General features: G+C 31.5%; 1 protein-coding gene across 1 annotated transcript in view; it reads left to right on the top strand.

Moving 5' to 3' along the window:
* Positions 1-15557, top strand: part of RhoGEF64C (Rho guanine nucleotide exchange factor at 64C) — a 259239-nt gene that overhangs the window by 147361 nt on the left and 96321 nt on the right. The window contains exon 3 of the mRNA XM_089633241.1: positions 13329-13450. Within this exon, the coding sequence (XP_089489367.1) occupies positions 13376-13450 (75 nt within the window). The 5' untranslated portion in view covers positions 13329-13375. The remainder of the gene's footprint in view (positions 1-13328; positions 13451-15557) is intronic.

The following is a 15557-nucleotide window of genomic DNA, read 5'->3' as shown; positions in this document are numbered from 1 at the left end:
AATCTTGTATTACGAACTCCTTTTCGGTTAGGGTTGTATTATATAATGTGGCAAATGAAGTTATTTGGAAAATGATAATAAAACATTTAAATGTTTGTTCTTCTTTCTACCTATATTTATCTTTATTTTCTCGGGTGACCGGATAAATCATCAAAATGATAATTCATCACATATTTAAAAAGTTATATAAAGTCATGGAAAGTGATGAAACAAAAAAATATTAACTGGGTTAAGTAGGTTAGGTTAGGTTAAGTTAGGTTAGGTTTAATTTTTTTTTTCATCGCTTCTAATGACTTTATAAAGGTGTGTTGAATTGTGGATGTGTTTATTTATCATGGAACCATTTTCTCGGATGAAACTACCTACCTTTATTTATATTTTGTCCACATATACCGCCCACATGTCCGATTTATTAAATTATCGAAGCAACAACTTCCAAAATTAAAAAAAATTCTTGGCAGTTAGTACCACCTACTTTTATAATATTGTGATTATGCTAATATTACCAAACTTGCGTTGGGTGACTTGCTTGGGAGCAATTTGATGATAGCCGATAATCAATTAAATTAGTTCCAAACGCGTTAGTGTCACGATTCATCTTCAGTCACGTAATTTGTACCCACTTGCCTGAACACATCCAATTTATGACGTGATATTCAATAACCCAAAACTCATAAGTTTTATCCGTTTAGTGTGATACTGTACTTTTATGTAGTACGTACTTCTCTACGTAATTTATTACAATTTCTGGTAGAAAAATATTGGTGATATGTCTACCACGCTACACAAAAGTAATGATTATGTTAATAATGAAACTACACAGAGAAAAATATCTATTGATAATTAATTTAAATCTATTAAAATCTTGGGTAATTCCAGTTAAAACAGGATTGCAGGCCTTACGAACGAATTAACAGGTTTCCTGATAAAGTTTGAGTAAATACCGAATACATTATCAAGATGTCGGAACACGTGTTCATGAAAATTATCAAGACAGATGGATCTTCATTTGAAAATCCTAATATGTATATCATGACGAAAAATATTATGAGTTTCGTGAACACTTGTTCCGACATCATGATAATATATTCGTAATTTACTAAAATTTTATCAGGAAACCTGTTAATTCGTCCGTATGTTCTGCAAACCGGTTTTTCACCGGAAGAGATACTTAATAAATTATAAATAGTAGTTTTTCTATATGTAGGGCGTTACTCATAAACGTGTTTAAGATTTTAATAAAGGCCAAAAAATCAAAAGTATTTTTGTCAATAAAATTTAATTCAAAAGTTACGTAGGTTTTTATCATCACAAGCTTTGTAATACGATTCTTAAAAATGATCTCATGAAATACATTTTTGATTTAATTTTTAACCATTTTGTTAAAATAACCACCACTCAACATCTTATAAAACTTTCAGGCAAGAAATGAAGAAGCGTGGGAATTAATTAAATCAAGGAATCTTTCGAGTAAAACTCATTTCAACAATAAAAAATATTCAAGATAATTCATCCACAAGAGAAACTTTTGTTGATAAGAACTTGAAATGATGCTGAAATGGAGGCGAAATAAAATCCTGAATGATCTTAACTTGTACTTTTATATTAAATGGTAATTTATTACAAGTCAAATTATTGCAACACATAATAAATAAGTATAGAACCATTTGCTGCAATTTGTAACCCACGTTATTGATTACATTTCAGATATAAAACTATATTGGATAATAATTTTGAGTTGAATCAATCTTCATTGAACTGTAATAAATCACAATATCAATTGAATGGCCGCAACCTCAAATCACTTTCTTCACAATGTAAAATGGAAAAGTATCGCGCAATGTAATGTTAGTACAGAATATGTGCGTACAGAATACAAGATGGCCATTACATTTATTCACTCTTTTATTACGGCAAATTGAGATCCAATTTACAGGCGGTTGTTTTTGCAGCCTTGTGCTTTTATAGAAAACAGTTACTGGGGTAGATTATACTACAATAGTCCTAGTGCTGTCGGGCTTGTGCTATGTGCGGTAGTTATCCACAATTACGTGTCATTTGTCTCGTGGATGTGTACTATTGTGGATGTTTAAAACTAAAAGTAAAATTTCTTGCTAGACATGCGTGTCTTATTTTACTTCTAATTTTATATAAGCAAACAATCAATAAATATAGCAATTACCACTGATTTTGCATGCGCATTTACTTATTTTAACATAAAATGAGTATTGTATTTTAAGCATATATCTTATTGAATTAGTAGTTAAACTAGTCACACACGAGAGATATAACCTCTTAATAAAAGTAGGCCTAGACACACAATGTACTTTAATAGTGTTTGATTTCGCGGTCTTAAAATATTGCGGGATAAAAAAAAATTACACCAAAAAAATTCTGTTTGTATAAATAAGCAGTGGCCGAATTTTGACAATGAAAAAGGAACTGAACTTGATGTTAGGAAGAAAGGATATTATCAGTACCAAAGATGATTGATCTCAAATGACCGTGGCGAGTCATGTCAGTGAAAGTTATATTTTCATATTTCTTAATATCATTTTTTTCTGCTTAAAATAAATGTTTTGTTTATTGTTTTCAAGTTTAATTTGTAGAACTCCATTATATATTTTTTAAATTTCTTTTATATATCAACGATATTATTATTCAATTTATAAAAATAGTTTATTTATAAACAAGTTCTGCTATGTAATTATTATTACGTGTGACAGCTGTTTCGCCCTCTGAATGCATTATCAAACTGTGGCATTACCACTTACAGACGATGCATTTATATTACTAGATAGGTGTTAGCAATAAAAAGATTGTATTGCTTTTATTTTTAATTATCTATCTACTGATATCCCTTACTAATTTCTGACTTTTTAATCATAATAAATAATAGTATAATATAAAAATTATAAATTAAATAATAATCTTATTGAGTATATAAAAGAAATAAAAAAATGTCATTTTACCTTTTCAATATATATTTATATACACTGAAGATGGTTGATACGAAATAATTATAAAAAAAAATATTTGAGAAATATTGGCATTATTTTAATTTAATTTCACTTAGTAGAAATCCCACCGAGTACTAAATTATATCCTGCAATCCCGGATTAAAATAGGTGCGGGAATCCAAAACCATAATTCCATACAACTGTCCCAGATATATTATATTACCTGTCTGTGACGACTGTATAGAATTGTATGGCAAGTGATGAGGTAATATAGGCCCATAAATATTATGAAGTTATATCTGTCGTGTGTGACCAGCTTTAACGTGGAATGTATGAGAAAATTCCTCTGATAACATGTGTTATTATTTTTCTACATCATTATATTATTTCCTCAACCGTTTGCAATTACCGAGGATTCATCTCCCGGCTTTGCATCCCGGTGATGCAATTTATTCATCTCGCAATTTGGATTTTATTTTATTTTTCATATGGGTAGTAAGTTCCTCCGACACGACATGGTAATTTCGCAACCTATTTCATCCCGGAGGGTTTCTTTGAGAACATTTCCAGAGCTCTGTTGTTATTAGTTCTTCGTGCCACCTACTTTCAACAACAGTTCAAATTAATCATAATAATAAATGGAATATAATATTATGATGAAACATGATATAAAATGATTGATTCAAATTTTAACATTCGATACTGCATAATGAAAACTAATAAAAACTAACAACTTTTAATAATCGTTCAAATATGACATTTTTCATATTAAAAATTTGAGTTTGCAACAAAAGTATTAGAAATGCCTTATGTAATCCATTGATAATTCATATTACCCTCATATGAAAAAAAAAACCGTTTTATGTGGGCATTGCAAATTATCTGTTTTTGTTTTATAGATCATCTGTCACATTTATTGCTAACCACCTGCTTCTCTTTCAAATTTCGTATTTATAGTCGACGAATTATTACGAAAAATATTGTGTAAAGTACGCAAATCTGCAGAACTGGCATAACTATGTATATTTTAAAAAAATACGTCATACGTATCCCTTTTATGTGGTTTAAAACCAGTGGCGGATCTATGGAGGAAATTTGGTAAATAACCTCCCAAAAATATCCTACAATATTTTTAAATAAAAAATGGATTTATCGAACTACCCGATTTTAAATTTAACTTAAAGTATTCATGCGGATTCATATAGTAATAGCGGGTTCCAGAGCCAACCTCCGTCCAAATGAAAAGCAATTGCATATACCAACGTTTATTATACGTTTACAATAATGTTTATTATTGTTGACGTATTTGTATGGATTCATTTAAATTGTCAAATTCTGTGGATATTGTATTGAAAGAAATCGCAAACAATTCATTGAATCATGATAAACATTTTCATGTGATGTGTCAATTAGTTTCCGTTACAGGAGATAAAAATAAAGAGATTAAAACGATATTTTAAAACGAACTTGCAATTTTTTTGATAGGATTTTGTGTGCAGTAAAACTAACGTATAAGTACTTTTGCTTTCATTGTTTTCTTTTTAAATCAACTGATACACATTGGACTGAGATTACAGTTAGTGATTTAAAAACATTTTAATAGTAAAATAGTTTTTTAAAGAAAAAATAATTATTTAAGTGTGTAAATAATTAGATAAATAATTTTATATTAAACAATATTGTACTACCGGCTTCAGAATAGGTGATACCGGCAAATTAATTACATACATTGGCATTTTTATAATATTAACAACGCATTAGCAATATGTATTAACATTTGATATTCGTTTTTTTTTCATTTGCCTTCCACTTCTGGACCCCTAGAGCCGCCTCTGCTTAAAACACTCGTTGGATGTTCATTGCAGAATATTTTCAAGTGTAATATTCTCTTTATGAAATATGCGGTGATTTTTATACAAAGAAAATTGCAACCTTCCCGCAAATGATACCCCAGCGCGGCGCGGCTCGGCACGTTGGTGAGACGCGAATGTGAAAACTTCATTTTCAAGCATGTTGTCTCGTTAAATAACAAATTATTTGAAAAACAAAAAGTGCTTTGCAAGCCGGCAATCAGTTAAATATTTTTTTTTATTTGCTCTATTCTCTTTCTTTCGGAGAAATGATAGAACTGATTGATAGGAAATTGGAATACACTAATGACGCTTTTGTACGTTAAATATGAGGGCACTTTCCACACGAGAAAAATAATCGAGATTATTAAAATAGTATTAAAAAACTCTGCAAATTTCCGAATGGTTTCCGATTACGGATTATTTGACGCAAACTCAGAAAGTTGTTTCAAATATTTCTAAAAAATATTGGAAAAACTCATCGATATATCAAATCTAAATATGGCCTTATGAATTTGGGCGAACAATTCGGCACGCCAATTAATAATTTCATAAAGAACCTCCCCATCTAATTCCGTCGCCCCGCTTTGAAAGCATAATATCTTAGGAGACAAATTTGCTCCTTGCAGACCAACAAAAGGTAAAAAGCAATGTGTTTTGCGTTCTTTTGACCACAAGGCAATGGACTTTCTTTTTGATAATTTTTTTCGTAAACTAATTTTTGGAACCAATTATTTTGGTTTCGGTGTCATTTTTAACATCCACACGCCTTGTCTAGACTTTGTCGATCGATGAACCAACGAGAAGAATTCAAAATAATCAACTTATTAATGTTTCATTTAAATAGCTTCTTCTGATATCAGTAGTTTTTTCAGAAGGTTTTCAATTTTTTTCACACTTGAAGTTTTAAGCACTATAGAAAAAAATGTGTCATGAACGGGATAAGATTTTTTTTCAATTTATTGCATGGTTTCATTCGGCCGAACGAAGTTTAATTTAGCACAGATTGCCCGCACGCCTACTTACAGGCATTTATGTTTTCTCCTCAAGTCGTGGTCAATAAAACGACGCGTTAAGAATTCGTTAGTAGTTTTCTAATTAGCAGAATCAATAAACTGTTTGATGTACAGTCGGTTAGCTATTGCATAAAACGCATTGATAGATTTTATGTGGGAACACTGCTAATCCGATAATATGAATAACTCTATATGAATTATCCGTTTACGTAATGTTAGTTGCACAAGTTTTAAACAGAGCATGTCGGTTCGTGTTCGCGTTATAATTGTTTTCATTGGGAAATATAATATGTAGATTCGTTCTCACGTGCTGACGAGGATAAGGGTTTTCTTTGGTACTTATGTTAGTATTATTTAACACCTTTCTTACAACTCTTAAAAACATATACCCCATAGTATGCAAATATACATTAATTAATAAACATACCTAGATCATTGATGTCTAGTTTTTAGCTTTAGTTTTATAATGTCAAACCATGCGAAGGCCTGATAATTAGTGAGTGCTTAAGGAAGCAAATAAAAATTGAGGCGTCTATGGTCGAGGAAAAAGGATCTCGACTAGCAAGGGTTCAAATCCCGGCGTTCGCACGTAAATTTTAACTGTTTAATTTGCGTTATTTCACAAATTACTCATTTAATATATTATATGATATATTGGAAAAGTTGCTTGAAATGACTTTGGCCGTGTTTTGTGACCTGATCTTAATAGTCAGGTGCTTCTCCACCTTTCTCTTCCTCATCTCCTTCCCCACCCCACTACTTTCAGCCGCAGAAAACATCCCAATTGGGGGTGCCATAGTCTCACTGGCTCTAGACAGTGAGGGCTCTTTTGCGGTTTTACATAAACACTGATTATTTTCGAGGACATATTAGTCCTGCAATTGATCCCACCGCAACCGAAACAGCACAGAAAAACAATATACTTCGAGGCGACTTTTCAAAGCAATGAGTACCCGACCGGTATTGTGAAAAGGAAGGATGTGATGATGATGATGACGAAAAATAAACATTAAAAAATATTTTATACAAAAAAATAAATTATGTTGGAATCCATTTTTATCTATTTTTAGCAAAATAGCAGTTAAAAAGGATTAGATTGTATCTTTCAAGGTGGAAAAAGTAGCATTCAATTTTCTACCAGGGAGGTAAATTTCCATATATATTTATTTCACGCCAGCTACAGACAAAACCTTTGCGAATTACCTACCAGTGGCTCGCGGAGGCCGGCTTAGCGGTAATATTAACCAGTGATAATATAATAAGATATCATATTGTCATTATTTTTTCATATTCAGTCGATGTGCTAGCAAAATTATTACATTATTCAAGTCACACTATTTTTATTTTAATTTTTATAATTATATGTTTTTTTTAACTAATCATAGTTCACGTTTTATGCCCGTGAAGTGACAATCTAAAAAATTCCATTGATTCCCTGCGAGCTGTAAATAAATAGTTGTATCGAAATAGAACTTCTAGAAAAAATCTGTTTAAATTCGATTATTTACTACTAGTAGTTCTAGTACCCACTTTATCCAATCCAACTTGTGACATTTTCATCCAGATTTAGTAAATCATCCTAATTCAGTTCTGCTCCCCGAAAGCTTCACTTAAAAATTTCTCTTAGATAAATAAACGCAAAGAATTTGTAGCTTTCTACCAAAATATCCACTGCAAGAATAATTAGTGTAAACAGTACGAACCGAGTTTAGGGAGATAGCGGTTAAACCAATACACACCTTTTTAGACCCATCGGGCTTTGTCTGTTAGATAAGGCACCGCCCAACGTTTATTGTAATAAAAAGGTCTCGAGCACTAGAATAATAGGTAAATAGTGGACCAGCAATTAACATGTCCGTCACACTACGTGAAGGAATGTTGAACCACTCATTGTCAGGGTTTTGACTGATTTGAAGAGTCATATTATCATGAAAAAACTAGACGAACAACTGAAATTTCGATGGAACGAATTATGCACGAATTTGATTTGGACAACTAAAAAAACTTCTTTGTAAAAAAATTGAAGGTAAGTAAATTGATACCTGAGTGTATGAAGTTGCTGACAAGTTAGTCCTTATCTTAATTTAAAAGTCAAGGTGCGAGTACCCCAGTTAATAATAAGGTTGTCAGACAATTTATTATAATAGCGAAGACTCAAATACAGGCCTTCAAGATGTTGAACTGACTTAATTTGACCGAAGATCAGAAGGTTGATTCACTCAAAGAGTCACAGCAGCTGATGAATCAAAAACATTTACTCGTTCTCTATTTTTTTCTAAGAGCACTTCTTAAAAAGTAAAGGTCAAAACGTTTCTTACAATATTTATTTGAAGAAAGTTATTTCCACTGCTTTAAAGTGGCTTTCGTGTTTGTAAAAAAAGTAAAAGCACTTAAAAGCTTCTCACAAAGTAAGGAAACATTGATGACCTATGTGGCAAAGTTGTGAGCACATTTACTCTGGAGGTAGAAATTGTTATTACGAAACGGTGAGACAAATCAAATAAAAAAATAACTTAAGGCGATGCACTAGGTACGTGGTAATTCAAAATCATGTGTTTTTGGTTTGAAAATTTGGTCGCCTAGAAATGTTTCTGATGCTTTAGTTAAATATTTCGAGTATAATTGAGTATTTTTTAGATAAGTCTTTTTATAAGGCTCAGTAAAAAATAAAGGCCTATGAAAACTGCTTTTAAGTTCAAAATCTCCTACTTACGAACCCATTTTCGGTTATGATTTTATTGTATAATAAATTAAGTTACTTATAAAATGATCGGAAAAAAATTAAATATTTATGCCTGAACGTGAACATCCACAAAATAAAATAAAAGGCACTTTTCGGCCATGTTTTTTTCTTGCATAAATCAAAACAGGCGGATGGTGTTAAGCGGGAATTTAAACCTTATCGCCATCTACGTAAGGGGTGTTATTGATAGCGGCTCGATTTAAAATATTACACTACGTAGTACATCGCCTTAATAAAGTCACCTAATATAATTTCTATTGCCCTTCACTACTTTCAACAGACTCACAAAATTTCCAAAAAAGAGATGCCATCGTTTCACTGGCTCCAGTTTTTCAGTAACATGTCAAAGATATCTAAATATTCGTAAATTACGTATTATAATATTTCCTTGCGCTTAAAATAGTGCCTACACTGCCTAACGCCATATAACTATAACATAAACATATATGAATACTCTTAAGAAAGTACACACGCAGCTTTAAAAGGATAAATGATGGAGTTCTTCTGGATAATAATCCCTCCTTACAAATAATAGCCCCGCACTAGATAATTTCAACGGCCATTAGGTAAGCCGCTGCGCCAATATAATTAAACGTACAGGTATGGTGAGAGATCGAATACCGATGATTCCTTCCGGAATGTTATAATAATAACACTGCAGTCAATGTCCTGGTACCATCCCGGCCTACGTATGCAGCCCACAGCCACTTTATAGAGTTCAGAGCGTCTTTATTTGGTTAGTGCAGATATTTCTGAATAGTTCCTGCTTGCTGAAGATGAAATTTATAGTGTTAGAATAATAAAATATTATTTTCATTAAATAAAAACTATAACAGACCAGTGAAAAATCACTGGACATTAAAATTGGAGGATTTATAAAAGATATTGCCTCAGGATCATTGCCTTTCAAAAAAAGAAATTTAACTACCGAATGTTAGTAAACTTGAAAATCCAATGACATAATAAAAATACAAAACACGTTATGTTAATGCTAATCGAACAATAAATGTAGCACCGCTTATGAAAAGGATTTCCATTCAAATAATATGTGTAATATATGAACGGGAAGCTAGAGTATGTCCACTGGACCCAGTTCTGTGAAACCACGCATGTTGTCTCATTAGCTTATCTTAACTCCATTGATTTAGTTTAACACCGTTCAAGAATTTGAACGAAATGAATACACATTTCAAAAAAATGATAATAATTGTATTTTATTTTTTGAATAACTTAATGCAAAAAAACTCAAATTGTAATATTTACTCATTGAAGACAATATCAACAATAATACACAAAGATAGCAGCCAATAATAGTATGCGTTAAGAAAATGAAGATAATATAGTGATAGTTGATGACTTCTCTGTTTCAAAATTTCGTTTGAGAGTCTTCTTAAATATTAAAAAAAAATACAATTTTTAATCAAGAAAATAATTTTGGTACCTACTTTATCACTTATCTGACATGATAAGTAGTTCCAATTTACTTAAAGTAAAAGTTCACTGTACTTAAATAATGTTACGCATTACGCTGGAATATTTCACATTAACTACTTAGTTAGCCATGCACAAACAACCAAAATTAATATGTTTAATAACTTATTGGTGATTTATTATGATAATCCGGCTCGCTTGTAGAAATTAAGTTTGTAATGAGAAATAATAAGTTTGCTCAATGTCAAGGTTAGACATTTGTTTAAACTACTGTGAACATTGGAGGAAGATTTTATTCATTACATAGTTCAAGGGTAAATCCTTCATATTCAATATAATGCCGGTAAGTATGATTATAAATGATTGACGGATCTCCGATATTCTTGGAAATATTTATATTTTTTTTTCATAGAAATTTTAAATTTTACATGCAACTACGAGTAAGAATAGAATATCAATCGCAAATTGCTTCTCCACAGTACATACTGGTATAAGACTCCTTTATTACTATATCCAGGCACATAAACCTGTCAGAATCGAATAAAACTTACGTTCGACAAAACCAAATGCGATAAAATTTATGATTCAACAAATACTTGTTAAGAGTTAATCTTAGGACAGAAATCGAGGATAATATCTTCGTTAGAAGTTTCTCCGTAACCTTCACCTCGAGTGTCAATAGTTTATTATAGAAAAACCGTCGTTTGGGGGTAGGTACCTTCCATTCTTTTCTTGAACGTCTCTAGGTAAGAACTGGCTTTACACCTGGAAAAAAAAACACGCGTAATATCCCATTGTACCATCCATTACGTTGGAAGAGAAAGATTTAATAATAGACGACAGTGAAATGAAGTTTTCGTCACGTCTGAATTTAATAAAATATATGAGAATATGTGTAATTTAATTACCGGTTAGCCCGTCTCCAATTATAATAATAGTAAGTGCATGTTTCACTGTAGATGTTATTTGATTTATTATTCTAATTTTAATTTTGTTATCGTTTCTTTGATGCATCTGGTTATTAATATTCCAATGTATTTTGTCTTTCGTGTTCGAAAGGAAAGGGTCGTAAGGTTCTAAGTATCTACCTAGAAGTTAATTGAAATAATTCTTTATGAAAATATCTTAGTTTGATAGTACAACCATGATGATAGTTATGTTATAATAGCAATAGTGATAACACTCGTGGCCTTTTTGAATTAATATCTGATCTGATTTGTTGGTGGACAGTTCATTTTTACATTTTTATATATATATAAAAAAAAACAAATTACTAACCTAGAAGTTAATTGAAATAATTCTTTATGAAAATATCTTAGTTTGATAGTACAACGATGATGATAGTTATGTTATAATAGCAATAGTGATAACACTCGTGGTCTTTTTGAATTTATATCTGATCTGATTTGTTTGTGGACAGTTCATTTTACCATTTTTTATATAAAAAACAAATTACTAACCTTTTGTATGTGGTTACGTAAGTCTCCATGGGACGATAAATTTATTATACCCGTAATAACAATAATTGTTGAATTTCAGGTAGATATATACAAAAATAAGCACTCAGAAGTTTATTGAGCACGTGTTTTAAATGAGGGCAAGTTATGATCGAAATGTCACATCCAAAGTAATATTTTAAATTTCTTTGTTTGGTTGTAAATATATTACACCTACAATCTAATACTTTCGAAATTTAGCTCTTCCTTTCTTTTGAACATATAGTATGATTTATTAACTGAAAACTAATGAATAAAGAATCATAAAACGTAATCTCTAGGTGAATCTCTGAAAGTCATAACATGGGTAATACATTGTGTGTATTTTACGTAATCCTAATCCACTATCAAAACACCTACGTTATGGCTTATTGTTGGTTCAGCTGTAGCGTAAATATCTCCGGGATGGATTTTAAATAATTTATTCCATTGAGAATTTTCGGAGAAACGAAACGTTAGATAATGTGAGTGTCCTAAACCTTTATGGAAAACATAAGACTTTAAAGTTTGATAAATTATCACCCTTCAAAACACGTACTGATTAATTATTTGTTCATTGAATTTCAAATCGATTCCGAGAAAGACCTTTTAGAAGACAATACACAAACGTTGTTACCAAGGAGTTCTTTGATAGATAATAATGTAATGTTTTGTTTGTATGTAAGATTAATGCACTGTTTTGTAAAGCCATGATTTCAATATGTCGATAATTTATATTCTTTATCTTTTTGATTTTGAAAACCTGTCTATATAGTTTGTTACATTTCGAAAAAAAAATAAAATATTTAAATAAAACGTTTATGTTATATTGTTGTTATCTTTAACTTACTTTTGTTATGTATAAGTTGAATTTACTGTTGTTTTTCATTTAATGTATAATCTTATTGTAAAAGCCCCAATGAGGCGTTAATAAATGATAAAAACAAAACCATTTTCCGTTTAAAGAATGGTCGATAAGTCATTCTGTATTACCTTTGTATATACTGCATTATTCTCTGCTTTTTAATTTATATGTGAAGCATTTGATACAATATCTTCACGTATGTTGAAAATCTGGTCACCAAACACGGCTTAAGCCAATTCTGAATGTTGTTCGTGCAAGTATACTAAACGGTATTTTAAATAAATAAATGTAACAAAAACAAAACACCGTAAACAAGTGGTTTTTCTTTAGTAAGGCAGTAAAACTGTAGTGGTACCTTCCTGGAACGTTGTTTTAAATAATAAATTATTATCTTCTTACGGGTACATAATGGATATCTTGGTGTTTCGATATCAATTACACATTTTGAGAATCCAAGTCAATTTTTAATAGTCACTGCATTTCAATGCAAACTTTGAAATAAATTAGTTAATTTATTTTTGAAATTCACATATTTGCCCTAAATACACGTACGTAAATAGAATATGTCGTAACTCTGTCCTAGTCAAATAGAATATGTCGTAACTCTGTCCTAGTCAAATAGAATATGTCGTAACTCTGTCCTAGTCAAATAAGAAGGAATAGCAAAACCTATAACAATTTTTTTGAACAGCGTGCATATTTTGAATGTGTATATTTTCTCATTATCGTGGTGCCATTTTGACGTATTCGTTGATTCTGCTATTGTATTTTAAAACCTGTTATTAATAATTACATTTTTACGATTTGAAATATCAGATATTCAAATACTTCCAGTCCTGAAATAAATAAAAACTTATAATTAGTAAATACCAACAAAATTTTCTAATATTAAAATACTTCGAACCGAACATCAAAAATTTTCGAGAGATGTTTGTGAAGATAATATTTACTTTATTCGAATTTTTATAAACTTAAACCTTTTTTGCAGACATGAGGCGTTGGAGGTACAGTCAGAGCGCCAGTAAATGGCGCTAGATGGCGGCAGTTAGCGCCGCGATGCTCCGTCCCCCTGGCGGGGGTATGGAACCCCCTTACTACACGCAGCAGATGGTAATAAACATTGCTTTATGCACTTTTTGCTAGCTAATAGGTTTTGTACACCCATCTAAAAACAAATGAGTACAAAAAATATTTTATTTTATCCTTTAGACTTTAAAAATAAAATAAAATAAAAATTAGAACTTAATAATTATTGTGAAATATTTTGTTGAGATATCTCTATGTAAACAGATTGTACCTACTACTTTGCACTCCTACTCAGGTTAAAGCAATTTAGTGTTTCCCAAGTACTGTTGTCGTCGACAAACGATATCGTTTGTAAAAAAAATAACTCCACTCATTAGGCCTCGAGGAAAATAATTTCCCTTGCGACCTATGTTATTTTTGGGGGTGCTGTGTGGAGGATATTTTTAATTAATGTAAGGACGGGAAATTTTGGGAAGGAAAAGGGTATGAGGGTGGAATCTGGGGTCAGTGGGTCTCTCCCGATCCGACCCGTCACGCATCCGGCATCCGCCACCCAGACCTAGACAAACCTCACCCCATAAATCCGGGAACCCCTGCTAAGTCATGAAACGTAGCAAATCACTCGGGGTGAGCAAAATGAATAGCTATATCGATGGCTGCTGTATTTTTGAATGAAATTACCTCCTTTGTTACCAATCCATTTCATACCTTTATAACAGTGGCGTTCAGTCCATATAGGCTAAAAAGAGCTGTGCGTATCTTAAAAAAATTCTTTCGTAATTTTTAATTTTGACAAAATGCGCGAGTTAAAAAAATACAGCCGAATTACATAATAATGTATAGGCTTATGTAATTATTTAGGTGAGCAGCTTTTCATCTCATTTGTAAGACAAAAATTTGAACAGAAAATAATAATAAAAACGGTTGTCAAAATATCTATTCCTATGCATTTATAGTCGGAAAGACTGCAGCCTACGCTTGACCATATTGTACTGAACCCCACTGCATTCAATGCTAACATATGAAGGATAACATTTCAGAGCAAAATGTAATCGAGTAGTCCCCGTCAATAATCAAAACTAGAACCCTCAGTTTAACCGAGCGGTTTTATAATCGCTGTGCCACGGATGACTATGTATCACGATAGTTTTTATCTAACTTCACGAAAACATTTTTTCCAGGTGTAACCTTTATTTAAATCGATAGCAAAATGCATTTGACATTTAATGCCGTATTGTTTTGTAAACGCGTTCCAAGAGTAAAAATTACAAGATGATTATTTGAGTAGAAAAGCATTTTAAATCACGAGAAAGTAACACTACGTACCTACTTAATTTCAGTGTTTGACACATGATATTGACATAAAAATTTGCTGGCTATTGAACCTGGACAACAACTCATGATTTTGACCTTCCTGACATTACACGATAGACGAAACTCTTTCTTTAATAAGTTTTTAAGAATTAAAAGTATAAACCACAAGTACCGCGACCTCTATGTTCTGATGGTTAAGTTTCTCGACTTTGGGTTTTGAGATTGTGAGATTCTACAAATCTTCATTGAAACGATTTTATCATTGCATGCACGGTCTGTTAATTATACGAGACCTTTCACTATATTATGCAGGTGTCGATTGTTATTTTCTATGGATATAATAAATAATAATACGTCTTATTCCAACGTACTTGTGCTGTGTGTGGGTACAACCCACAACCAGTTTAAAAATAAATGCACATAATAATATTGACAACATTTACGAGGATTTTACCGGTATTGTCAAGTTAGAGATTGTAACAACAAAACAACTAATTATTTATACATACGCCGACAAAAATCTTTACTAAAAAGTAGGTAAATACTTCATAACCTTCTTAATTTTGCCCTTATTTTCCTTAGCCTTACAACCGTTCCCGAAAGGTAAAAAAAAAGTACTGTACATTGGGGTATAATGTGAGGCTGAAGGTTTTTAGGAGGGGAAGGAGATAGATAGAGAAAAGGTGGGGGAATACCAGACTATTGGGACCAAACACGACTAAAGCCATTTCTAGCAATGTTTCTGAATGATGGTCTTACACCAGGGCAATACTGAGGGTATTTTCGACTATCTCCTTACTATCAAGAGCTTTTGTTCATCTGGTGAAATGGTGTTCAGTAAATACCGTTCAAAAGAGAGAGGGATGCAGATTTTTTT

Source organism: Hesperophylax consimilis, chromosome 7, assembly GCF_061612785.1.
Source record: "Hesperophylax consimilis isolate HC1 chromosome 7, BYU_Hcon_1.0, whole genome shotgun sequence".
NCBI lineage: Eukaryota > Metazoa > Arthropoda > Insecta > Trichoptera > Limnephilidae > Hesperophylax > Hesperophylax consimilis.
This window is presented reverse-complemented; position numbering and strand designations above follow the sequence as displayed.